We start from the raw sequence: 25,742 nt of genomic DNA on the forward strand, positions 1-25,742 counted from the left end.
CAGAGCCTCTCCCCAGAGCAGCTCCGCGGGCAGGAGGGGATGCCGAGCTCTGGGTGCCCCTTGCCGGGAGCCTGGAGGGGGAGACGAGGCTGCTGGAGGGCCCTGGGGGGTTCCAGCTCCTCCAGAGCCGCGGGCTTTGCCAGCCTGGAGCCTGTGTCCCGGTCCATCCCCGGCTTTGCCAGCCTGGAGCCTTCATCTCAATCCATCCCTGGCTTTGCCAGCCTGGAGCCTTCATCTCAATCCATCCCCGGCTTTGCCAGCCTGGAGCCTTCATCTCAATCCATCCCTGGCTTTGCCAGCCTGGAGCCTTCATCCCGATCCATCCCCGGCTTTGCCAGCCTGGAGCCTTCATCCCGATCCATCCCCGGCTTTGCCAGCCTGGAGCCTTCATCCCGATCCATCCCCGGCTTTGCCAGCCTGGAGCCTGTGTCCCAGTCCATCCCTGGCTTTGCCAGCCTGGAGCCTGTGTCCCAGTCCATCCCTGGCTTTGCCAGCCTGGAGCCTGTGTCCCGATCCATCCCCGGCTTTGCCAGCCTGGAACCTTCATCCCGATCTATCCCTGGCTTTGCCAGCCTGGAGCCTGTGTCCCGATCCATCCCCGGCTTTGCCAGCCTGGAGCCTTCATCTCAATCCATCCCTGGCTTTGCCAGCCTGGAGCCTTCATCCCGATCCATCCCCGGCTTTGCCAGCCTGGAGCCTTCATCTCAATCCATCCCTGGCTTTGCCAGCCTGGAGCCTTCATCCCGATCCATCCCCGGCTTTGCCAGCCTGGAGCCTGTGTCCCGATCCATCCCTGGCTTTGCCAGCCTGGAGCCTGTGTCCCGATCCATCCCTGGCTTTGCCAGCCTGGAGCCTGTGTCCCAGTCCATCCCCGGCTTTGCCAGCCTGGAGCCTTCATCTCAATCCATCCCTGGCTTTGCCAGCCTGGAGCCTGTGTCCCGATCCATCCCTGGCTTTGCCAGCCTGGAGCCTGTGTCCCGATCCATCCCTGGCTTTGCCAGCCTGGAGCCTGTGTCCCGATCCATCCCTGGCTTTGCCAGCCTGGAGCCTGTGTCCCAGTCCATCCCTGGCTTTGCCAGCCTGGAGCCTGTGTCCCGATCCGTCCCTGCCTGCGGCTCCGGGCGGTGTTGGAGCTTTTTTCACCCAGGAACCCCTCAAGGAGAGGAGCTGGGCGGTGCGGAGGAGCAGCAGCTCCCTGCAGGGTGTTTGCTGCAGGGAAAGGCCCCGCGGGAGCATCGGGAGGGGCAGATTTGCCTCCCCGCAGGGACAGGGCGATGTCTGGGGCTCCCCAGAGCCGGGAGGAGCCGGCAGATCCCGGCCGGGCTGGGCAGGGAGGGACCCAGCGGGACGGGATGCGCTCTGGGGGATGTTTCTCTCCTGGGAAGGGAGGATTTCCCCCAAATCTCGGGAGCTGCTGTGGTTCGAGGCTGCCTGCGCCGCTCCGGGGAGCACCGGGCGCTGCCTTGGCTGCCCCTCGGAGCCCCCGCGGCTTTCCCGGGGCTCCTCAGGAAGCCGCGGTCGCTGCGAGGTTTCCTGGGGACACCTCTCCCTCCTCCGCTCTTTGGGATGGGCTGGGTGACCCGTGCGGGTGGGAGGGTGCAGGAAATGACTGCCAGAGGTTTCCAGCTGTGCCAGGGCTGCGGTGGGGCTGGAGCCACTCGCTGGCCGTCCTCTCCCCTGGCCCGGCTGCGGCTGCAGGAGATGAGCGAGCCCTTTGATCCCCCCTTGTCCCTGCTGCTGCCCACGCTCAAACCACATCTTGTGGGACCCGTGAGGCAGCTCCGTCCTGCCTGTGCCCAGAATTTCCTGTGGTTTAGTACCTGGATGTCCCTGAGATCTCAAATTTAGGCTCAGAAGATTTTGCTGGTGGGTTTTGCCTCAGCACTGAGGTGCTCTGAAGGCTTTCAAAGCTCATCCCTGGGAGAGGGGCAGCATCCAGGGAACTCCTGCAAATCCCTCCAGCTCCTCTGGGAGCAGGAAGGAACAGGAAAGAAGTTGTTTGGTGGTTTGGGCAGTGCCTGAGGTGAAGTTTGTGTCCACTGTTAAGGTTTGGGGCTTTGGGGTAATTCAGTGGATGTGGGGTCACCTTGGGATCCTCGCCCTGGAGGCAAAAATCCAGGGCCAATGGATTTGAGAGCATGTGGAAAACCTGCCTTGGAACACAGACCTGGCTCGCCTCCAGGGGTGTCTGACTTAGCCCGGGAGAGTTCCCTGTGCCTCTCCCAGGAATCCTGCCCTGTCCTCCCCGTGGTCCCCTCGGGTGGGATGGGAACAGCAGAACCGGGATTTGGGCTGGAACAGGGAATGTTAAAACCAGCAGCACATCCAGGCCCAAAGGTGTTTCCTCCCCGTCCCCGGACTCTGGGCTGGCCCCGAGGTTTTTGGGTCCCGGAGCCATGAGTTTCAAAAGGAAATGTGCACATTTGTGGGGAGAAAATTCCAGGGAGGGCTATTAAATGTCTGACTCAAAGGTCACGAGCTGCAAATAACCAGGGAGAGCAATCAGAGGAAGCAGCTCGCCCTGATCTGTCTCCCCAGGCCTGATGTGGGGCTCGTTTCTAGGCTCCAGCAGGGAAAATTCCCATTTTTGTGCTTGGAATGCCTAAATAACTGCTCTGCTCACAGGTGCACGGCATGGTTGGGTGTGTGGCTGAATCCTGGTTCGTGCCTTTGGTTGTGGGAAGGGTTTTGTGCTGTTCTGGTGGCTTTGCCAAACTTTAATCATCGTCTGTCTCAGTTTTTGTTTTTTTTTTTTTCTGGAAACTTTCTGCAGAAGGAAGTTTGCAAGAATCAGAGCAGAAAAATTTGGGTTTACCCTGGTGGAAAAACTCTCAGGGGGCTTTTCTTGGAGCAGCATCCGCCTCTTCTCGTTTTGGAGCAGGAATTTGCTGTCTGGTGGGGAGGGGAGGGACCCACCCACATCTGGCTGAGGCGTAAAGCCCCTGAAACTCCCACTCCATGAGCTCCAGAAAGAGTTATCAGAACTTGGCACCCGGCTGCTCCAAACATTACATCTTCCCTGAGCATCATCTGCTCTCTTATGGCTCCTGCGGGACGTGGCCGGTGCTCTCTGCGTGCGGGGATAGCTGAGGTGGTGCAGGGCTTTCCCCGGAGCAGCTTTCCCCGGAGCAGCTTTCCCTGGAGCTCCTGGAGCTCCCACCCTTGGATCTCCCACCCCTGGATCTCTGTGCTAAGGAGAGGAAAGAGGAAAATGCCCCAAACGCTGGGATTTTGTGGCATCCTGTGAGGAAACCCCTCGGGGACACACGAGATGGAGGTAGGGGACAAAGGGACGCCTGGGCACCTGTTGGGGGTCCCCACTGTCCCCCCAAAAGCTGGGCTGGGTGGGTTTGGTGATGTTTCTCTGTTGTTCCGGGGGGCAGAGTTTGGTCCCTAATTAAAGCCAGCGCCCCGGGGCCCGGCGGGGTTAAACGAGGCACCCCAGCCCCGGGATTTCCTATTTCTCGAGTCCTCCCTTTGTGATCTTCGCGTTCTTTCAACACGGCCCTTTTGGTGTGGTTTCTTATTTAAGTGTTTTTAATTTGAGCGAGCTCCCTCCAGCTCATTCCTGCTCCTTGTGCAGGGCTCTGGAGAAGACCTTTTCCCTTTTATTTAGAGAGGAATGTTTTTAATCACCCGCATTCTTCAACCCGCCTGAACTCTGAACCTTTCTCAGCAGATCAGCATAAGATGGGAAACGCTTTTATAAAGGAAGATGGTTTATTGGAAAAACCCAGCCTGGATTTAACTGCTGCTCCACCTCAGGGCGAGCTGTGGGCGGGCAGGGATGAGGGAAGGGATTAGGACAGGGATAGACAGGGATACAGGTGGGGATAAACAGGGATACAGGTGGGGATAAACAAGGATACAGGTGGGGATAAATAGGGATGCAGGCAGGGATGAACAGGGATACAGGCAGAGGTGCAGGCAGGGATAGACTGGGATTCGGGCAAGGATAAGGGCAGGGATAGACTGGGATTCAGGCAGGGATAAACAGGGGATGCAGGCAGGGATGCACAGAACAGCAGAGCTGCGATGCCACTGCTTTGCTCCTCAGTGACCTTCCTGCCCTGCTTTGTTTGCCTCTTGCTTTATTTCCCTCTTATGTAAGCCCAGCTCTGTGGACGGCTGATTTGCCTCTTTAAAAACAATCAGGAAATGCCAAAGCAAAGTTTTCTGTGCTGGATTTTTTCTCTTTTCCGGGATGGCTGGCTGGGAGCAGCGTGGTGGTGTCCAAGTGACACCAACCCAGCACTGCCACCCCCAGCCCGGGCAACTCGCTGCCTCCAGATTCCCCCCGTCCCAAAGCTGCTCAGCAGCCTGGGAGGTGCTGCAGGGCAAAGTGGGGCTCCCCAGCGTGCCCTGGCTGTCCCGGCCCTCCCTCTGTGCCTGTCCCACCTCGTGGCCGAGCCCGTGGCCCCTCGGCTGCGTTCCCTGCTCCGTTCCGTGCCGGCAGCCTGGAAAATGCTGGTCAGGCGTGCCGGGCCCGGAGCACAGAGCCCTCATTCATGCCCGGCCGCGGCTTTCCCAGGGCCCGCGGGGAGGCTCCGAGTCACAACCTGCCCTTCCCACGGAGGATCCACGGGCTGGGTCTGCAGCTGCCGGCACAGGGATGGTTTGTGCGATGGGCTCCTGGCCCCGCGGCTGTCCCAGTCCCAAACTGCGGTCCCAGACTGTGATCCCGGTCCTAATCTGTGATTCCAGTCCCAAACTGTGATCCTGGTCCTAAACTGCGATCCCGGTCCCAAACTGTGATCCCGGTCCTAATCTGTGATTCCGGTCCCAAACTGTGATCCCGGTCCTAATCTGTGATTCCGGTCCCAAACTGTGATCCTGGTCCTAAACTGTGATCCCGGTCCCAGACTGTGATCCTGGTCCTAAACTGTGATCCCGGTCCCAAACTGTGATCCTGGTCCTAAACTGTGATTCCAGTCCCAGACTGTGATCCCGGTCCTAAACTGTGATTCCAGTCCCAAACTGTGATCCTGGTCCTAAACTATGATTCCAGTCCCAAACTGTGATCCCAGTCCCAGACTGTGGTCCCAGTCCCAGACTGTGATCCCGGTCCCAGTCCGTGCATCCCAGTCCCAGACTGTGATCCTGGTCTCAAACTGTGATCCTGATCCCAAACTCTGCATCCCAGTCCCAAATTGTGCCTCCCAGTCCCAAACTCTGCATCCCAGTCCCAAATTGTGCCTCCCAGTCCCAGCTCCTGAGGGTCCACTGGGCAGCAGCAGGAGCCAGGCTGGGTTGGGGACAGGGACAAACCCCCAGGAGCCGCGCTGGCACTTCACTTTTGGCTTTTTTGGGGCGGGGGGAAGGGGAGGAGGCGCGGGCTTGGCCGCCGGCCCCTGGATCATGCGGGAGGGGGTTGTTTACTGTAACTCCTGGCCCAGGGCCCGGCAGCAAACCCCAAATGAATTCAAGCTGCACAGGGAGGTCACAAGCAGCTCCCGGGGCAGGAGGGGCTTTGCCGGGGGGTCCGGAGCTCAGGGCTGGGGAGCATCCCTGAGGAGGTGCCATGTGCAGGGCCCTCACCCCCGAGGGTCCCCTCATGGGGACAGTGGCTCCTGGCCAGAGCCCGGGTTTGTCTCCCAGTGCCACCAGCCCTGGTCCCGCGCCGCCCTGGCACCCAGCACGGGACGTTTTGTTTCCCAGCTCTGCAAAACCGCCCCGAGTTTGGTGGCCTCATCCTGGCCGCGAGCACCGGGGCTGGGACGCCAGTGTCACCCCGGGGCACGCCAGGCCAGGTCCTGCTCCCAGGGCGCCTCTTCTCATCCCAGCCTCTGAAAATCCACTCGGGCATCCCCAGCGCGGGGTGGGCAGAGCTGGGGGCCGCGGCAGGAGCGGGCTCCACGCAGCCTCTTCTTCCCTGGCTCCAGAGCCTCTTGGCCCTGGGGATGCTCGACAGCTTTTTCCTGGCTCCAGGCGAGTGGTGAGGAGTTGTTTTGTTTTTCTGGCTGCTGCCCGGCCTCCCTCTCCCCCAGCAGCCCCCATCCCTCCCTGCTCCGCTTCCGCCGCCTCACAGTTTGTTTTTACAGGGATTGAAACAAATGATGCAGAGAGAGATTCCCAGAGCCCCCACCAGAGCTTCCCCTCGGCTCTGCTCCCTCCTGGAGGTGTCTGGAGCAGCCCCTCCTTCACCTGGGGTGCCCCAATCGCTTCCCACTCCTTTCCCCCACCATCCCTTTCCACCCTTTTTATCCCTCCAATCCCTTCCCACCCCAGTTTTCCTCCCCAAACCCTTCCCATCCCTTTTTTCCCCCCAATCCCTTCCCACCCCATTTTCCCCCCAATCCCTTCCCACCCCATTTTTCCTCCAATCCCTTCCACTGCATTTTTCCTCCCCAATCCCTTCCCACCCCATTTTTCCTCCCCAATCTCTTCCCACCCCATTTCCCCCCAATCCCTTCCCACCCCATTTTTCCCGGGAAGGGGCATCATGAGGCTGTGCTGGGCCACCATGGGCAGCTCACGCCAAACCCCGGATCTTCCCGTGGGCATTTTTAGGGAGCAGAGAAAGGCTGGGACAACTCTTGGGGTGCCACCAGCCGTGCCTGGCTGGGCTGCTCCTTCCCCTGGTACCCCGTTCCCACTGGAGTGATGATCCCGAACACAGCCCCCGGCAGCGTCCCGGCTGTCGCACACCCCTCGTGCGGTGACATGGACGGGCACGGCCGAGTTCCCGCACACCGGCGGCGTCCCGGGGCCCGGCTGCCATCCCGGGATGTGGCGGTGCCAGCCTGTCCTTGTCCCCCTGCCAGCAGCCCGTGTGCCACCGCCGCTGCCAGCCCTGCTCCCGCGTCCTGAGCGGCGAGGGGACAGCGGGGGACAGCGGGGGACAGGAGGGACAGGAGGGGACACCAGGGGACAGGAGGGGACAGGAGGGGACAGGAGGGGACACCAGGGGACACCAGGGGACAGGAGGGGACAGGAGGGGACACCAGGGGACACCAGGGGACAGGAGGGGACACCGGGGGACAGGAGGGGACAGGAGGGGACAGCAGGGGACAGGAGGGGACACCGGGGGACAGGAGGGACAGGAGGGGACAGGAGGGGACACCGGGGGACACCAGGGGACAGGAGGGAACACCAGGGGACAGGGGGGGACAGGAGGGGACAGGAGGGGACACCGGGGGACAGGAGGGACAGGAGGGGACAGGAGGGGACACCAGGGGACGGGGGGGACAGGAGGGGACACCAGGGGACACCAGGGGACACCAGGGGACATCAGTGGACAGGCCGGAGCAGACAGGAGAGAACAACCAGGAGGGGTCAGGCTGGAGGGGACAGGCAGGGGGGGACAAAAACGAGGGGAAAAGAAGGAGGGGACAAGAAAGATGGAGGGAAAGATGGCAGGAGGGGTCAGCAGGGGACAGCAGGGGACAGCAGGGGACAGGCAGGAGGGGACAAAAACGAGGGGAAAAGAAGGAGAAGACAAGAAGGACGGGACAAGAAAGATGGAGGGAAAGATGGCAGGACGGGACAGGAGGGGACAGCCAGGAGGGGACAGCAGGGGACAGGCAGGAGGGGACAAAAACGAGGGGAAAAGAAGGAGAAGACAAGAAGGAGGGGACAACCCCACTTGTCACTGCATCCTCCAAAATCGCGGATGCTCAGCCCGGTTTTGGGGAGCCCCGAGGCAGGGGCACCTTCCCAAGGCTGGGGTTGCTGATCTCCATCAGCCTCCCTGTCCCGGGGTGCAATTAGAGCCAATTAACTGGCCACTAATGAAGTGCCAGGCCGTTATCAGGAGATGGAGAGTGGGGTGAGGTTTCCTGGTGGGGTTTTTCATGGCCTGAGGTCGAGGGTGTTTCTGTGAGGGGGAAATCCTCTGCGGCAGTGGGTGCTCCATGATCAGTGAAAAAATGGAGCGGTTTTGGGGGTGTAAGGGACGATTTCAGGTGTGTAACTGGGGCTGGTTTGGGCGTGTAATTGATAATTTCAAGTGTGTAATGTATCATTTCAGGTGTGTAACCGGCATGTTTTGGATAGGGGTTTTTGTATAATTTCTGGTGTGTAACTGGCACTGGTTTGGATGTGTAATTGATAATTTCAGATGTGTAATGGACAATTTCAGGTGTGTAACTGGCACTGGTTTGGGTGTGCTATGTATAATTTCAGGTGTGTAACTGGCACTGGTTTGGGTGTGTTATGTATAATTTCTGGTGTGTAACCGGCATGTTTTGGGTGTGTTATGTATAATTTCTGGTGTGTAACTGGCACTGGTTTGGGTGTGCTATGTATAATTTCTGGTCTGTAACTGGCACTGTTTTGGATGTGTAATTGATAATTTCAGATGTGTAATGGACAATTTCTGGTGTGTAACTGGCACTGGTTTGGGTGTGCTATGTATAATTTCAGGTGTGTAACTGGCACTGGTTTGGGTGTGTTATGTATAATTTCAGGTGTATAACTGGCATGTTTTGGGTGTGTTATGTATAATTTCTGGTGTGTAACTGGCACTGGTTTGGTGTGTAATGTATAATTTCTGGTGTGTAACCGGCACTGGTTTGGGTGTGTTATGTATAATTTCTGGTGTGTAACTGGCACTGGTTTGGTGTGTAATGTATAATTTCTGGTGTGTAACCGGCATGTTTTGGGTGTGTTATGTATAATTTCTGGTGTGTAACCGGCATGTTTTGGGTGTGTTATGTATAATTTCTGGTGTGTAACTGGCACTGGTTTGGGTGTGCTATGTATAATTTCTGGTGTGTAACCGGCATGTTTTGGGTGTGTTATGTATAATTTCTGGTGTGTAACTGGCACTGGTTTGGTGTGTAATGTATAATTTCTGGTGTGTAACTGGCATGTTTTGGGTGGGTTATGTATAATTTCTGGTGCGTAACTGGCACTGGTTTGGGTGGGTTATGTATAATTTCTGGTGTGTAACTGGCACTGGTTTGGTGTCCCCACGGCGCTGGGGTTTCACCCCTCAGGGAGCATCTTCAGAGCCCTTCTCCACCGCGGCGCCGGGCAGAGGCGCCTGCAGCCCCCAGGAGCCTCTGCAGAGCAGTGGCATTTCCAGGAATCTCCTGCCCCAGCTGCCGCGTCCGAGCTGTGTCCCTTTGTGTCCCCGCAGCTGCCGTGAGCCCGTGCACCTCCCCACGGGTGCCCCAGGCCGTGCCCATGGACCTGCGGATCGGGCAGCGCGTGGTCAAGCCCCAGGACTCGGCGCTGCTGGCCCTGAAGCAGCAGCAGCTGCAGCACCAGCTCTTCCTGGCCAGCCTGCACCAGCAGCAAGTGGAGCAGCTCGCCCACCAGCACGTCAGGGTATGGGGCAGGGCATGGGGGGGCCCACACCCCATTTTTGGCAGGGTTTGGGGCAGGATCGGGCACTTTGGAAGGTGAATTTTGCCCCCAGAGCGCAACAGCGCTGGCAGAATCGGGGCTGGCTTTGAGTTCCCCTCTCTGGGCAGGGATTCAGAGGAAAAGGCTGGAAATCCCAATGCCAAAATGACATTCCCAGGTGAATTCCTGATCTTCCCTGAGCTGGAACATCTGGAGGGGTTTCCAGCCAGCCCAGGGACCTCTGTGACGCAAGGAGGCTGCTCGGGGAGGCAGGTGGAGGGGTTGTGTCTCAATTCCAGGCCAAATTCCAGAGCTGGAGCCTCCCAGCGTGTCCAGCACGGGCAGAGCAGGAGCCAGAGCAGCTGCAGGGGATCCCTGCGGGCCGGGAGCTGCCCCTGCTCGGCAAGTGGTTTTTTGGGAAGTGTCACCGAGCTCTGGTGCCACCTGCAGCTCCTGCCCTACACAGGGGCACTGCCAGGTTCCATTGGCACAAGAAACCAGCGGGATTTGGTGGGGATGGCTCCTCCAGTCCCGGGGATGGCTCCTCCGGGAGGCTTCAGAGGGAGGCAGGTGGGAGGACACGTCCAGGGAGCTGTGACCATGTTCAGGGAATTGTGACCTTGTCCAGAGAGTTGTCATCGTGTCCAGGGGGATGTGACCATGCCCAGTGAGGTGTGACCACATCCAGGGAGTTGCAATTGTGTCCAGGGAGTTGTGACCACGTCCAGGGAGGTGTGATCACATCCTGGGAGGTGTGATCCTGTCCAGGGATGTGTGATCATGTCCAGGGAGCTGTGATTGTGTCCAGGGAGGTGTGACCACGTCCAGGCAGGTGTGACCCTGTCCAGGGAGGTGTGACCACATCCAGGCAGTTGTGACCATGTCCAGGGATGTGTGACCATCTTCAGGCACCGAGATCCCCCTGCCTGTCCCCAGGGCTGCTCTGGGCTCGGGGCAGGAGCCAGTTCCGTGGATCAGCTGGGATTTCCGATCATGGATCTTTTTTTCCTTTTGTACTCAACAAAGATTTTTATTTTTTGCCGCGTTGCAACACCCAGACGTGTCCAAACACCCTGAGAGGAGGCAGCGAGTAGGAACAGACAGGTTTTGACTTTTATGATGTCCCCGGGGAGAGCAAAGCATCCCTGGAGACCGAAACGCGTCCGGTTTGTTGTGATGGAGCAATTTCACGGGTTCCCATCAGCCGGGGTGACACCGGGGACTGTCCCAGGCGAGCTCTGTGCCCCGTGTCCCCCTGCCTGGGGGTCAGAGGGCTCAGGTGGGGCTGGGGTCCCTGCCCACGTCCCGGTGTCCCTGTCCCACAGGTGGCCATGGAGTCCCCGCACCGCGAGGCTGAGCCGGGCCAGCAGGAGCAGGAGCTGCGGCAGATCCTCAACAAGGACAAGAGCAAGCGCAGTAAGGGCTGCCTGCGCCCGGCGGGCACCAGAGGGGCTTTGGGGAGGGGGCTCGGGGGGCTCTGCCCTTACCCAGACCCGGCTCTGCCTTCCCGGGGGGAAACGGGTGGGAGAGCATCCGCAGAGCGGGGCTGCAGACCCCGCTGGGTCCCCGGGCTGGGGTACGGACCCTGCTGGGACCCCCGGGCTGGGTTATGGACCCCCTGGGACCCCCGGGCTGGGTTATGGACCCCATTCAGGTGACAGACCCCAGTGGGACCCCTGGGCTGGGTTATGGACCCTGCTGGGACCCCCAGGCTGGGTTATGGACCCCATTCAGGTGACAGACCCGTCTGGGACCCCCGGGCTGGGTTATGGACCCTGCTGGGACCCCCAGGCTGGGTTATGGACCCCATTCAGGTGACAGACCCCAGTGGGACCCCTGGGCTGGGTTTTCAGGCCCCTGGGCTGGGTTTGGTGTCCCTCAGACTGGGGTTGCAACCCCCACTCATCCGCCAGACCCTAGTGGGACCCCCGGGCTGCGTTTTTAGACCCCCAGACTGGGTTTGCAGCCCCCCGGGCTGGGTTATGGACCCCGTTCAGGTGACAGACCCCTCTGGGACCCCCGGGCTGGGTTTTCAGCCCCCCAGACTGGGATTTCAGCCCCCCAAACTGGGTTTGCAGCCCCCCGGGCTGGGGTGCGGCCCCCTCCCAGCCGCGGTCTCTCGGCGCCCTCTGGTGCCGGCGCTGGAGGAGCTGCCAGGGGCTCGCTCCCAATTTTGGGATGCTCAGGGCTCCGCATCGCACCTAATTAATTATAACTTAGTTAATGAACTCGTGCTCGGAGGTGCCGAATGCTGGCACAGATCCGTGGAGCTTCCTGCTGGCGCAGACAGAAGGGGTCGGGATGGGAGCAGAGCCAGCTGCGCCTCTCGGGGGTCTCCAACCATCCTGGTGGCACTCCCGGGGTCGGGATCCTGCCCGCGGGGACCCTTCAGGAGGGCTCTGAGCCCCCTGGGGTCCCCGTGGTCGCTCACCATGGTCACCCTGCAGGTGCCGTGGCCAGCACGGTGGTGAAGCAGAAGTTGGCCGAGGTCATCCTGAAGAAGCAGCAGGCGGCTCTGGAGAGGACCAGCAACGCCCCCGCTGCAGCCCTGCCCTACAGGTAAAGCATCGGCACCCTCGGCCCCCACAGGGACCCGCCCCTGCCCAAACCTGCTCAGGGACAGCTGGGAAGGGGCTCCGGCTTCTCCCCGCAGGTCCCTGGAGCCTCTGGAGCCCGAGGGTCCCTCCCCTGCCATGCTCAGCACGTTCCTGTCCCCCGTGCCCAGCACGGCTCTCGACACCCCCGAGCATTTCCCGCTGCGGAAAACAGGTACGGCCTCGGGAATGTCCCCGTGTCCCTCAGGGAGTTGGGAATGTCCCCGTGTCCCTCACGGATTTGGGAGTGTCCCCGTGTCCCTCAGGGATTTGGGAATGTCCCTGTGTCCCTCAATGATTTGGGAATGTCCCCGTGTCCCTCAGGGATTTGGGAATGTCCCTGTGTCCCTCATGGATTTGGGAGTGTCCCCGTGTCCCTCAGGGATTTGGGAATGTCCCTGTGTCCCTCAATGATTTGGGAATGTCCCCGTGTCCCTCAGGGATTTGGGAATGTCCCTGTGTCCCTCAATGATTTGGGAATGTCCCCGTGTCCCTCAGGGATTTGGGAATGTCCCTGTGTCCCTCTGGGATTTGGGAATGTCCCCGTGTCCCTCAGGGATTTGGGAATGTCCCTGTGTCCCTCAGGGATTTGGGAGTGTCCCTGTGTCCCTCAATGATTTGGGAATGTCCCCGTGTCCCTCACAGATTTGGGAATGTCCCCGTGTCCCTCAGGGATTTGGGAATGTCCCCGTGTCCCTCAGGGATTTGGGAGTGTCCCCATGTCCCTCTGGGATTTGGGAATGTCCCCGTGTCCCTCAAGGATTTGGGAATGCCCCCATGTCCCTCACGGATTTGGGAATGTCCCCATGTCCCTCAGGGCCTCGGGAATGTCCCTGTGTCCCTCAATGATTTGGGAATGTCCCTGTGTCCCTCAAGGATTTGGGAATGTCCCCGTGTCCCTCAGGGATTTGGGAATGTCCCTGTGTCCCTCTGGGATTTGGGAATGTCCCTGTGTCCCTCAAGGATTTGGGAATGTCCCCATGTCCTCAAAGCCTTGGGAATGTCCCCGTGTCCCTCTGTGCCTCGGGACTGTCCCCATGTCCCCGTCTGGAGCTGGGGGTGGCCCCACAGAGCCCCCCAGGCGTGGCCAGGACTGACCCCTGTCTCCGCAGCGTCCGAGCCCAACCTGAAGGTTCGGTGCAAGCCCAGGAAGTGCCTGGACCGGCGCAAGAACCCCCTGACCCGCAAGGAGAGCGCTCCCCCCTCGCTGAAGAGGCGCCCGCCCGACGCCATCGGTGAGGGGGGACAGCAGGAGGGGACAAGAAAGAGGGGACAGCAGGAGGGGACAGCAGGAGGGGACAGGCAGGACAGGAGAACAAGGAAGGTCCTGTGTCACCTCAGCTTGGGGACAATGACACCGGGGTTTGGTGTGTCCTCCCCAGGGGCTAGGCTGGGGTGGTGTGGGATGGGGAGACTGGGAGCTGCTGGTTTGGGATGGGGGTGCTGGTTTGGGATGGGGGTGCTGGTGTGGGACCGGGGTGCTGGTTTGGGATGGGGGTGCTGGTGTGGGACTGGGGAGCCTGGAGGTGCTGGTGCAGCTGCTCCTGCTGCTTCTGGGGCCCAGGATGGACCTGCAGGGCTGGAAATGCCCCGGGTCCAGCGTGGAGGATCCCACCATCGAGCGGTGCCTTCCGAGGGGGATTCAGCCCCAGAAGGGTGGGGGGCAGTGGTTGGAGGGGCTGGGGGGTGGCTCTGCCCTCACCCCCATCCATGCCCCCCCAGACTCGTCCCCCAGCAGCAGCAGCACCCCGGTGTCGGGCTGCAGCTCTCCCAACGACAGCCTGCCCGCCGAGCACGCGGCGCTGCCCGCCGCCCCGGGCGTGGCCCACGAGGTGAGCCCTGCTGCTTTTGGGGACCCCCTGCCTGGAGCTGCCCCTCCCTGCGTGCTGGGGTGCCCTGGAGTGCCCTGAGATGTTCTGGGATGCTCTGGAATTCCCCGCTCTGGGATGCTCTGGGATGCCCTGGGATGCTCTGGGATGCCCTGAGGATTCCCTGGAATGCCCTGGGATGCTCTGGGATACCCTGGGATACTCTGAGATGCCCTGAGGATTCCCTGGAATGCCCTGGAATTCCTGCTCTGGGATGCTCCTCCCAGCCCAGCACTTCTCCCAGCCCCACCTCTCCTCCCGGGTGCATTTCCCCTCTCCCAGCGCTGTCCTGTGCCGTGGGGGTGTCCCCAGGGCTGTCCCCATGTCCCTGGTGCGGGTCCCTGGCTGGGCAGGGCTCTGATGGCTCCGTGTGCTGCAGACGCCCCTGGCCCAGCGGCTGATGATGCAGGAGAGCTCCCTGGCCCAGTTTGCCCTGCAGAGCGCGGCCTCGCTGCCGGCCATCACCCTGGGCCTGCCGGCCACCACCGGTGCCAGGGTAGGTGGCCACGTTGTACCCCCAGCGCCGGGTCCCTGTGGGGCTTCCCCTGGGGTTTGGGGTTCCTGGTGCTGCCCATGGGCACGGTGGGGACAATCCTGTGTCCTCCTGGTGCTGCTCCCTGTGATTGAGCCTGTCCCTGTCCCATCCCTGTCCCTGACCGTGTTCCTGTCCTTGTCCCCATCCCTGTCCCCATCCCCATCCCTGTCCCCATCCCCATCCCTGTCCCCATCCCCATCCCTGACCCTGTCCCTGTCCCTGTCCCCATCCTTATTCTATCCCTGTCCTTTCCCTGTCCCTGTCCCTTTCCCTGTCCCATCCCTGTCCCATCCCCATCCCTGTCCCATCCCTGTCCCATCCCTGTCCCTGTCCCACTTCTGTCCCATCCCTGTCCCTGTCCCATCCCTGTCCCATCCCTGTTCCCATCCCTGTCCCTGTCCCACGTCTGTCCCATCCCTGTCCCTGTCCCATCCCCATCCCTGTCTCCATCCCTGTCCCATCCCTGTTCCATCCCTGTCCCGTCCCTGTCCCATCCCTGTCCCTGTCCCCATCCCTGTCCCATCCCTGTCCCTGTCCCCATCCTTGTCCCTGTCCCATCCCTGTCCCGTCCCCCCAGGGCGATGCGGAGCGCCGGGCGCTGCCCGGCCTGGCTCACCGGGTGCCGGTGCTGAACGGGCCGGTGCTCCCGGGCACGCACTCGCCCGTCTTCATCCCGGCCGGCCTGGAGCAGCACGAGGCGGGCAGTGCCCTGTCCCCTCGGCTGCAGCCCGTCATCATCCTCGAGCCCTCGGTCACCCACGCTCCGCTGGTGGCGGGTGAGTGTCCCCAGGGGACAGTGGCGGTGACAGCCAGGAGTGGGGACAGCGACAGTGACTGTGACAATGACAGCCAGGTGTGCGGACAGTGACAGTGCCACTGACTGTGAGTGACAGTGACAGCCAGGTGTGGGGACAGCGACAGTGACTGTGACAATGACAGCCAGGTGTGGGGACAGTGACAACAAGGTGTGGGTACAGTGAAGTGACACTGACTGTAACAGTGACAGCCAGGTGTGGGTACAGTGACTGTGACAATGACAGCCAGGTGTGCGGACAGTGACAGTGACAGTGACAGTGACAGTGACAGTGACAGCCAGGAGTGGGGACAGTGACAGTGACAGTGACAGCCAGGTGTGGGGACAGTGACAGTGACAGCCAGGAGTGGGGACAGCGACAGTGACTGTGACAATGACAGCCAGGTGTGGGTACAGTGACTGTGACAGTGACAGCCAGGTGTGGGGACAGTGACCATGACAGTGACTGTGACAGTGACAACCAGGCTGGCAGACAGACATATTTATATTCTTAATATAATTCAATATATTATTATTAATAGTTATATTAATATTTATATTATGAATACAATCAAATATATTATTATTAACATGTATATTATTTATGCTATTTTTATTTTTTATTTTTAAAACCCATTATTTTAATTTTTTTTTTTTTTTTCTGTTTCCCGACCTTCCTGCGCCACATCCCCTCTGCACCGTGCAGTGCCGGGCCTGGGCACCGTGCCCTTGTCGCTGGCGCCGTCGCTGGTGCCCGCGGAGCGCCTGGCGCTGCCGGGCCAGCACAAGCCGCTGGGCAGGACCCGCTCGGAGCCGCTGCCGCCCAGCCCGCGGGCCGTGCAGCAGCACCTGCTCTTCCAGCAGCACCACGCGCATTTCCTGCGCCAGCAGCCGCACCTGGGCAAGGTGAGAGCCCGGCGGGAAGGAGGGCAGGGAGAGGGGGACGTCGCCGGGCTGGGTTTGTGTCCAGCTCCAAAATGAGAGGGGAAACATCACTGGGCTGGGTTTGTGTCCAGCTGCAAAGTCAGGGGGAAACGTCTCCGGGCTGGGTTTGTGTCCAGCTGCAAAATGAGAGGGGAACATCGCCGGGCTGGGTTTGTGTCCAGCTCCAAAATGAGAGGGGAACGTCGCCGGGCTGGGTTTGTGTCCAGCTGCAAAGTGAGAGGGGAACGTCGCCGGGCTGGGTTTGTGTCCAGCTGCAAAATGAGAGGGGAACATCGCCGGGCTGGGTTTGTGTCCAGCTCCAAAATGAGAGGGGAACGTCGCCGGGCTGGGTTTGTGTCCAGTTCCAAAGTGAGAGGGGAACGTCGCCGGGCTGGGTTTGTGTCCAGTTCCAAAGTGAGAGGGGAAACATCGCCGGGCTGGGTTTGTGTCCAGTTCCAAAGTGAGAGGGGAAACATCGCCGGGCTGGGTTTGTGTCCAGCTGCAAAATGAGAGGGGAACGTTGCTGGGCTGGGTTTGTGTCCAGCTGCAAAATGAGAGGGGAACGTCGCTGGGCTGCGTTTGTGTCCAGCTGCAAAATACTGCTTAAAGCGCTGGAGGAGAAGGGGAAGGAGAAGGACTAGATTCTGCTTTAAAACTTCTATTTTGTTTTTTATATATAATAGATAATAGATAACATATTATATGTAATATACTATATATAAAATATATACTATATGCACCTCAGATATATAATATATAATATAGACTATATGCATTATGAAATATAATATATAATATATAATATATAATATATAATATATAATATATAATATATAATATATTATAATAGATAATAGATAATAGATTATAATATTGTATCTTATATCTTATATCTTATATCTATCTTATATATAATATATAATATATAATATATTATATATTATATATTATATAATATATGTTATATAATATATGATAATAGATAATAGATAATAAATAATAGATAATAGATGATAATATATAATATTATATTATATATTATACATTATACATTATATATTATATATTATATATTATATATTATATATTATATATTATATATTATATATTATATATTATATATTATATATTATATATTATATATTATAGACTTGGTTTTAGTTCCATTTTCCTCTCAACAATGTCTTATTCTATAACATTTCTAAGTAAGTCTTTTTTATCTCCTTATATACAAATATATATAAATATATATGTTTATATACACACATATACATATATATATACATACACACACACACACATAAATATATATATACACACAAATAGAAGTGTATATACAAATACTCCATGAGCCTTTTGTTAGGCGTGAAGAACTTTCTAGAAATCTATTTTTCACATCCCTGCTCACTGTCCCCTCAGCATACATACATGCATACATACATACGTCTATATATATTATATATATATATATATATATATATATATATATATAAACAAAGAGAAATGAATTCACAAACCTATACTTGGTGAGCTCTTTGTTAGGCGTGAAGAACTTTCTAGAAATGCATTTCTCACGCCCCGCTCGCTGTCCCCTCAGCATATATTCATATATACATATATATAGATACACAAATTGAAGTTTGTGCACAAACATACACGCAGTGAGCCGTTCGTTAGGTGTGAAGAACTTTCTAGAAATGCATTTCTCACGCCCCGCTCGCTGTCCCCTCAGCATATATTCATATATACATATATATAGATACACAAATTGAAGTTTGTGCACAAACATACACGCTGTCAGCCGTTCGTTAGGCGTGAAGAACTTTCTAGAAATGCATTTCTCACGCCCTGCTCGCTGTCCCCTCAGCATATATTCATATATACATATATATAGATACACAAATAGAAGTTAATACACAAACATACACGCGCTGAGCCATTCGTTAGGTGTGAAGAACTTTCTAGAAATGCATTTCTCACGCCCCGCTCGCTGTCCCCTCAGCATATATTCATATATAGATACACAAATAGAAGTTTGTGCACAAACATACACGCGGTCAGCCGTTCGTTAGGCGTGAAGAACTTTCTAGAAATGCATTTCTCACGCCCCGCTCGCTGTCCCCGGCGCAGCGCGCGGCCAAGCCCAGCGAGAAGCCGCGGCTGCGGCAGATCCCCTCCTCGGAGGACATGGAGGCCGAGGGGACCCTCCCGGAGGCCGAGCCCGGGGACCCCAGCCGGGCACGGGCGGAGCCCCCCCGGCCCGGCAGCAGCGCCAAGGAGCCCGAGAGGACGCAGAAGATGGGGCAGCCCCCGGAGGAGCTGCTCCTGCAGCAGGTACGGGAGGGCTGGGGACGCGGGACCGCGCTGTGCCTCGCCTGGGACGATCTCGCAGATTTGGGGTGGAATCTGCCAGATTTGGGGGAAGAATCTCCCAGATTTGGGGGCAGAATCTCCCAGCTTTGGGGGCAGAATCTCCCAGGTTAGGGGGCAGAATCTCCCAGGTTTGGGGGCAGAATCTCCCAGGTTAGGGGCAGAATCTCCCAGGTTTGGGAGCAGAATCTCCCAGGTTTGGGAACAGAATCTGCCAGGTTTGGGGACAGAATCTCCCAGGTTAGGGGGCAGAATCTTGCAGGTTTGGGAGCAGAATCTCCCAGGTTTGGGAGCAGAATCTCCCAGGTTAGGGGGCAGAATCTCCCAGGTTTGGGAGCAGAATCTCCCAGGTTAGGGGGCAGAATCTCCCAGGTTTGGGGGCAGAATCTCCCAGATTTGGGGGCAGAATCTCCCAGGTTAGGGGCAGAATCTCCCAGGTTAGGGGACAGAATCTCCCAGGTTTGGGAGCAGAATCTCCCAGGTTAGGGGCAGAATCTCCCAGGTTTGGGGGCAGAATCTCCCAGGTTTGGGGGCAGAATCTCCCAGGTTTGGGGCAGAATCTCCCAGGTTTGGGAGCAGAATCTCCCAGGTTAGGGGGCAGAATCTCCCAGGTTTGGGAGCAGAATCTCCCAGGTTTGGGGGCAGAATCTCCCAGGTTTGGGGGCAGAATCTCCCAGGTTTGGGAGCAGAATCTCCTGTGGTTGGGGGGCAGAGCTGCAGTCACCACTGGTGTCAGCACAGCCAGGTGTTGTTTCCAAATTGCTGGGGTTTGTCCCCAGATTGTCAGGCTGTGTCCCCAAATTGCTGGGGTTTGTCCCCAAATTGCCGGGCTGTGTCCCATCGCTGCTGTCACTGCAGGGCTGAGCCGGCAAGGAACAGCAGATGCTGGGACAGTCCTGTCCTGCCTGTCCTGCTTGTCCTGCTTGTCCTGCTTGTCCTGCTTGTCCTGTCCTGCTTGTCCTGTCCCATCCTGTCCCATCCTGTCCCATCCTGTCCTGTCCCATCCTGTCCCATCCTCTCCTGTCCTGTCCCAGCTCTGAGGCTGGCACAGCCGCTGGATCCAGCCCTGTACACGCCGAGCAGGGCTCTGTCCCCTGTCCCCCGTGCTGGGGACACTGGCCTGTCCCCTGAGGGTGTCCTGTGTCCCCAGGCCCTGCTCTGGGACTCCTTCCAGCGGGTGCAGCAGCAGCTCCTCAAGCGCCAGCCCTTGGCCGACCCCCCCGTGCTCCCCCCCGGCCACCGGCCGCTGTCCAGGGCTCAGTCGTCCCCGGCCACGGCCACCGTGTCCCTCCCTGCCCAGGACACCAAGGCGCTGGCCCTGCCCGTGCAGGAGCAGCCGCCCCAGCCGCACTTCACCACAGGTATGGCCGCACCTGCGGGGCTGTCACCCCAGGCGGGGACAGGAGGGGACCTGGGGGTGTCCCGGGAGGCTGCACTTCCATCCTGGGCATCCCGGATTTGGGAGCGCCAGGAGAGACCCGGGGAGGGTGGGGGAATCCTTCTCCTTGTCTTGGGGGGCTTTTCCAGGCAGGTTTGCTCACCTGGCCCTGGCTGCATTCCTGGAGTTTGGGGAAGAATCTCACAGGTTTGGGGGAGAATCTCCCATGTTTGGAGCAGAATCTCCCATGGTTTTGGGCAGAATCTCTCAGGTTTGGGGACAGAATCTCCCGTGGTTTGGGGCAGAATCTCTCAGGTTTGGGGACAGAATCTCCCATGGTTTGGAGCAGGATCTCCCATGTTTGGAGCAGAATCTCCCATGGTTTTGGGCAGAATCTCTCAGGTTTGGGGACAGAATCTCCCATGGTTTGGAGCAGGATCTCCCATGTTTGGGGACAGAATCTCCCATGGTTTGGGGGAAATGTTGGTAAATATTTGGGGTCTCGGAGCCCCCTGCAGAGGAACTGGGGGTGCAGCTCTGGCTTTGCCTGGCAGGGCTGGTTTACGATTCGGTGATGCTGAAGCACCAATGCTCCTGCGGGGACAACAGCAACCACCCCGAGCACGCCGGGAGGATCCAGAGCATCTGGTCCCGGCTGCAGGAGCGGGGCCTGCGGAGCCGCTGCGAGGTGAGCTGGGAGGGGCTGGGCCCGCCTCCATCCCACTGAACCCATCCCGTCCCTCCTGAGCCCATCCCGTCCCTCCTGAACCCATCCCGTCCCTCCTGAACCCATCCCATCCCTCCTGAGCCCATCCCATCCCTCCTGAGCCCATCCCGTCCCTCCTGAACCCATCCCGTCCCTCCTGATCCAATTCCGTCCCTCCTGAGCCCATCCCGTCCCACTGAACCCATCCCATCCCTCCTGAGCCCATCCCATCCCTCCTGAGCCCATCCCATCCCTCCTGAACCCATCCCATCCCTCCTGAGCCCATCCCATCCCTCCTGAACCCATCCCATCCCTCCTGAGCCCATCCCATCCTTCCTGAACCCATCCCATCCCTCCTGATCCAATTCCGTCCCTCCTGAACCCATCCCACCCCTCCTAAACCCATCCTATTCCTCCCGATCCCATCCCACCCTTCCCGATCCCATTCCACCCCTCCTGATCCCACCTGCATCCATCCTTAACCCATTCCATCCATCCTTAACCCATCCCACCCCTCCCGGTCCCATCCCACCCCTCCCGGTCCCATCCACCCCTCCTCCCGCTGTTTATCGCCCTTCCCTGGGTTCGTTCCCTCCACCTCCCGCGGGATTCGGGCTCTGGGCCCGGGCAGGGGCTGATCCCCCAGCCCAGCCCAGCCCGGCCCAGTAAAACCCCGCTCTGCAATCTGGGGGTGCTCGGGTTCCCCACCCGCGGTCCTGCCCCCGCCACCAGCCGTGGCTGCAGGAGGGGGACACCAGGACGGGGGGCATCCCCCGCGTGTCCCCCCCGGTCACGGCCGTGTCCCCCCAGTGCCTGCGGGGCCGCAAGGCCACCCTGGAGGAGCTGCAGAGCGTCCACAGCGAGCGCCACGTCCTCCTCTACGGCACCAACCCCCTCAGCCGCCTCAAGCTGGACAATGGCAAGCTGGCAGGTGGGTGCCCGCCGTGCCAGCCGTGCCCTGGCGCTGGGGATGGCTCCCAGCAGTTGTCCCGGGTGCTGGGCACAGCCTGGTCCCAGCCCGGTCCTGCTTGCCCAGCCCTGAGGTGCCGCTGCCCCTCTGTCCGCAGGGATCCTGTCGCAGAGGACGTTCGTGATGCTGCCCTGCGGAGGGGTGGGGGTGAGTGTCCATCCCTGCTCTGGGTTTTGGGGTAACTGCTCTGGGTATTGGGGTCACTGCTCCATCCCTGCTCCGGGTTTTGGGGTAACTGTTCTAGGTTTTGGGGTCACTGCTCCGGGTTTTGGGGTCACTGCTCCATCCCTGCTCCGGGTTTTGGGGTAACTGTTCTAGGTTTTGGGGTCACTGCTCCATCCCTGCTCCTGGTTTTGGGGTGTGAGATCACTGCCCCATCCCTGCTCCAGGTATTGGGGTCACTGCTCCATCCCTGCTCTGGGTTTTGGGGTCACTGTTCCATCCCTGCTCTGGGTTTTGGGGTCAGTGCTCTGGGTTTTGGGGTGTGAGGTCACTGCTCCATCCCTGCTCCAGGTTTTGGGGTAACTGCTCTGGGTTTTGGGGTCACTGCTCCGGGTTTTGGGGTGTGAGATCACTGCCCCATCCCTGCTCCAGGTATTGGGGTCACTGCTCCATCCCTGCTCCAGGTTTTGGGGTCACTGCTCCATCCCTGCTCTGCCCTTTGCACGGGGCTGTTCCATTTTGGCCCCTCAGGGTCTCGGGGCTGCCTGGGAGTTGTGTCACCCCACGGCTGGGGGTCCCAGGGCTGTGTCACCCCACGGCTGGGGGTCCCAGGGCTGTGTCACCCCATGGCTGGGGGTCCCAGGGCTGTGTCACCCCATTCCGGGGGGTCCCAGGCCTGTGTCACCCCACGGCTGGGGGTCTCTGAGTGGGGTCACCCCTTTCCTGCTGAGGGAGGGCAGCAGGGACACGGGGACAGCAGCTCAGCCTCTCCATTCCCAGCTTTCCCTCCTGGTTTCTCTGCATTCAGCATTCAGTGCCTTCTCCTCTGTCCTGTCCCTGTCCCTGTCCTGTCCCTGTCCTGTCCCTGTCCTGTCCCTGTCCTGTCTCTCTGTCTCTCTTTCAGGAAGGGGCTCCCTCGCTGCCTTTCCTGCTGCCTCTTCTGGTTCTGCTCCTCTCCTTGCCCCCGTGCTGGGCACCAGCTCTGCTTTCCCTGCTCTGCCTCCTTTCCCTGCTCTGCCCCCCCGGGCACGGGGAGCTCCCCGCTGGCCCCCAGCAGAAGAGATTTTTGAGTTTCCCGCCTCTGCCTGGTGCTGATCACAGCAAGATGTTTGGTTAAACGCTAAAATAAGAGAAATCAGGTAAAGGAGGGCGCTGGGCAGGGAGGAGAACGGGGGGTGGCCCAGTGTCACCCTCGGCTGGCACAGGACACCAACCCAGGCTGGGTGAGGCCGTGGCTCCCGTCCCCTGGTGCTGTGTCCCCTGTGTGACCCATGTCCCCTGGCAGGTGGACAGTGACACCATCTGGAACGAGCTGCACTCGTCCAACGCTGCCCGCTGGGCCGCCGGCAGTGTCACCGAGCTGGCCTTCAAGGTGGCCACCAGGGAGCTGAAGGTAGGGGGTGGCCTGGGGGGTCCCAGGGCTGTGTCACCCCATGGCCAGGGGTCCCAGGGCCATGTCACTCCATTCCTGGGGGTCCTTGAGTTGTGTCACCTCATGGTTTGGGGTCCCAGGTCTATGTCACCCCATGGTTTGGGGTCCCAGGGCCGTGTCACTCCATTCCTGGGGGTCCTTGAGTTGTGTCACCTCATGGTTTGGGGTCCCAGGTCTATGTCACCCCATGGTTTGGGGTCCCAGGGCCGTGTCACTCCATTCCTGGGGGTCCTTGAGTTGTGTCACCTCATGGTTTGGGGTCCCAGGGCTGTGTCACCCCATGGCTGGGTGGTCTCTGAGTTGTGTCACCCCATGGTTTGGGGTCCCAGGTCTATGTCACCCCATGGTTTGGGGTCCCAGGGCTGTGTCATTCTTCCTGGGGGTCCTTGAGTTGTGTCACCTCATGGTTTGGGGTCCCAGGGCTGTGTCACCCCATGGCCAGGGGTCCCAGGGCCGTGTCACTCCATTCCTGGGGGTCCTTGAGTTGTGTCACCCCATGGTTTGGGGTCCCAGGGCTGTGTCACTCCATTCCTGGGGGTCCTTGGGTTGTGTCACCCCATGGTCTGGGGTCCCAGAATGGTGCAACCCCTTGGCTGGGTGTCCCTGAGTGGCGTCACCCCGTTCCTGGGGGTCCCATGGCTGTGTGCCCCCGTGGCCAGGGGTGCCAGGGCTGTGTGGCACTGGGGACACGGGGGGTGTGTCCCCCTGGGGGTGGCAGCTCTGACCCCTGGCTCTGCTCTGTCCCCAGAACGGCTTCGCCGTGGTGCGGCCGCCCGGACACCACGCGGACCCTTCCACGGCCATGTAAGGCCCCTCCCTCCCCGAGGCACCTGGGGAGCCCCAGGAGCAGCTCCAGGGCTCAAAACCACCCCCAAAAAACCCCCTGGGAGCCTCCCCTGCCCAGGGCGAGCTCGGGAAGGGCCTGGAGGTGACTCCCACCCCTCTTCCCAGGGGGTTCTGCTTCTTTAACTCGGTGGCCATCGCTGCCAGGCAGCTGCAGCAGAAGGGGAAGCTCAGCAAGATCCTCATCGTGGACTGGGTGAGTCGCCCCATCCCCAGGACATCCCCAGGATGTCCCCAGGGCCGGTTCCTGCTCCAGCTCCTGGTGGGAACGTGGCTGGAACCCCCCCAGTGTGCTCAGGATTGGGGAGTGGGAGCAGATCCTCGGCTGGGGGACCCAGACCCGCCTGGTTTGGGCTCCCTGGGGTTCTGGGGCCACCCAGCAGCTGCCAAAATCCTCTCTGGGTATCCCTGCAGGACGTTCACCACGGTAACGGGACCCAGCAGATTTTCTACAGGGACCCCGAGGTTCTCTACATCTCCCTGCACCGCCACGACGACGGCAACTTCTTCCCGGGCAGCGGCGCCGCCGACGAGGTGGGAGGGGGCCCGGGGGACAAAGGGGACAGCAGGGGACAGCAGGGGACAGCAGGACATTGCAGGACACTGCAGGACACGGGGGCTGAGCAGGGACAGTGCCCTGGGGGCTCCTTTCCCACCCCTGGGTCACCCAGCACAGGGATGGAGATTGATGGAAAGCAGGAAAACCCCTCTGGTCCTGACCCTCCTGTGGCACAGAACGGGGGGCTGGGACCCCCAGACACCCTCCTGTGGCACAGAACGGGGGGCTGGGACCCCCAGACACCCTCCTGTGGCACAGAACATGGGGCTGGGACCCCCAGACACCCTCCTGTGGCACAGAACATGGGGCTGGGACCCCCAGACACCCTCCTGTGACACAGAACATGGGGCTGGGACCCCCAGACACCCTCCTGTGACACAGAACATGGGGCTGGGACCCCCAGACACCCTCCTGTGGCACAGAACGGGGGGCTGGGACCCCCAGACACCCTCCTGTGGCACAGAACGGGGGGCTGGGACCCCCAGACACCCTCCTGTGGCACAGAACATGGGGCTGGGACCCCCAGACACCCTCCTGTGGCACAGAACATGGGGCTGGGACCCCCAGACACCCTCCTGTGGCACAGAACATGGGGCTGGGACCCCCAGACACCCTCCTGTGACACAGAACATGGGGCTGGGACCCCCAGACACCCTCCTGTGACACAGAACATGGGGCTGGGACCCCCAGACACCCTCCTGTGGCACAGAACGGGGGGCTGGGACCCCCAGACACCCTCCTGTGGCACAGAACGGGGGGCTGGGACCCCCACCTGGTTCCCCCAGAGCCTCACCCTGCCCTTTCTCCCTCACAGGTGGGCGCTGGCCCCGGCGAGGGCTTCAACGTCAACGTGGCCTGGGCTGGAGGGCTCGACCCGCCCATGGGGGACCCCGAGTACCTGGCTGCCTTCAGGTACTGCCCCCGTGCCCGTGTGCCCTCTCTGGGTGGGGCTGATGCCGTTCTTCATCCCCTTTTTACCCCATTTTGGGCTGACCCCACTCCCCACCCTTTCCCCCAGGACCGTGGTGATGCCCATCGCCCACGAGTTCTGCCCCGACGTGGTGCTGGTGTCGGCCGGCTTCGACGCAGCCGAGGGCCACCCGCCCCCCCTGGGGGGCTACAAAGTCTCTGCCAAGTGTAAGGAGGTGGCTTGGGGTGGGGTGTCCCTGTTTGGGGTGGGATGTCCCCCTTTGGGGTGGGATGTCCCCCTTTGGGGTGGGATGTCCCCGTTTGGGGTGGGATGTCCCCCTTTGGGGTGGGGTATCCCTGTTTGGGGTGGGATGTCCCCCTTTGGGGTGGGATGTCCCCGTTTGGGGT

At 59.6% G+C, this 25,742-nt stretch overlaps 1 protein-coding gene across 8 annotated transcripts in view; it reads left to right on the plus strand.

Annotated features, from left to right (window-relative positions):
• The window catches only part of HDAC7 (histone deacetylase 7), a 76,586-nt gene that overhangs the window by 38,827 nt on the left and 12,017 nt on the right, over nt 1-25,742 (plus strand). For 6 of the 8 annotated variants that reach the window (XR_014950370.1, XR_014950371.1, XR_014950372.1 and 3 more), the window contains exons 2-21: nt 9,083-9,273; nt 10,617-10,707; nt 11,739-11,850; nt 11,945-12,060; nt 12,998-13,120; nt 13,608-13,717; nt 14,133-14,249; nt 14,866-15,064; nt 15,788-15,987; nt 18,136-18,339; nt 19,526-19,736; nt 20,308-20,441; nt 21,270-21,390; nt 21,527-21,576; nt 22,877-22,984; nt 23,772-23,827; nt 23,975-24,062; nt 24,281-24,400; nt 25,240-25,337; nt 25,444-25,562. Coding sequence is in view for 5 of the 8 variants with exons in the window: in XM_085562758.1 (XP_085418884.1) it covers nt 9,083-9,273; nt 10,617-10,707; nt 11,739-11,850; nt 11,945-12,060; nt 12,998-13,120; nt 13,608-13,717; nt 14,133-14,249; nt 14,866-15,064; nt 15,788-15,987; nt 18,136-18,339; nt 19,526-19,736; nt 20,308-20,441; nt 21,270-21,390; nt 21,527-21,576; nt 22,877-22,984; nt 23,772-23,827; nt 23,975-24,062; nt 24,281-24,400; nt 25,240-25,337; nt 25,444-25,562 (2,568 nt within the window). In the remaining 3 variants the exon portion in view is untranslated. Of the gene's footprint in view, nt 1-1,960; nt 3,278-9,082; nt 9,274-10,616; nt 10,708-11,738; nt 11,851-11,944; nt 12,061-12,997; nt 13,121-13,607; nt 13,718-14,132; nt 14,250-14,865; nt 15,065-15,787; nt 15,988-18,135; nt 18,340-19,525; nt 19,737-20,307; nt 20,442-21,269; nt 21,391-21,526; nt 21,577-22,876; nt 22,985-23,771; nt 23,828-23,974; nt 24,063-24,280; nt 24,401-25,239; nt 25,338-25,443; nt 25,563-25,742 lie in introns of those variants that run through there. The other 2 variants (XM_085562759.1, XM_085562760.1) reach the window with 2 other exon arrangements.

The sequence above is a fragment of the Lonchura striata genome, chromosome 29 (genome assembly GCF_050655825.1).
Source record: "Lonchura striata isolate lonStrDom1 chromosome 29, ASM5065582v1, whole genome shotgun sequence".
In the NCBI taxonomy this organism is placed as follows: Eukaryota; Metazoa; Chordata; class Aves; order Passeriformes; family Estrildidae; genus Lonchura; species Lonchura striata.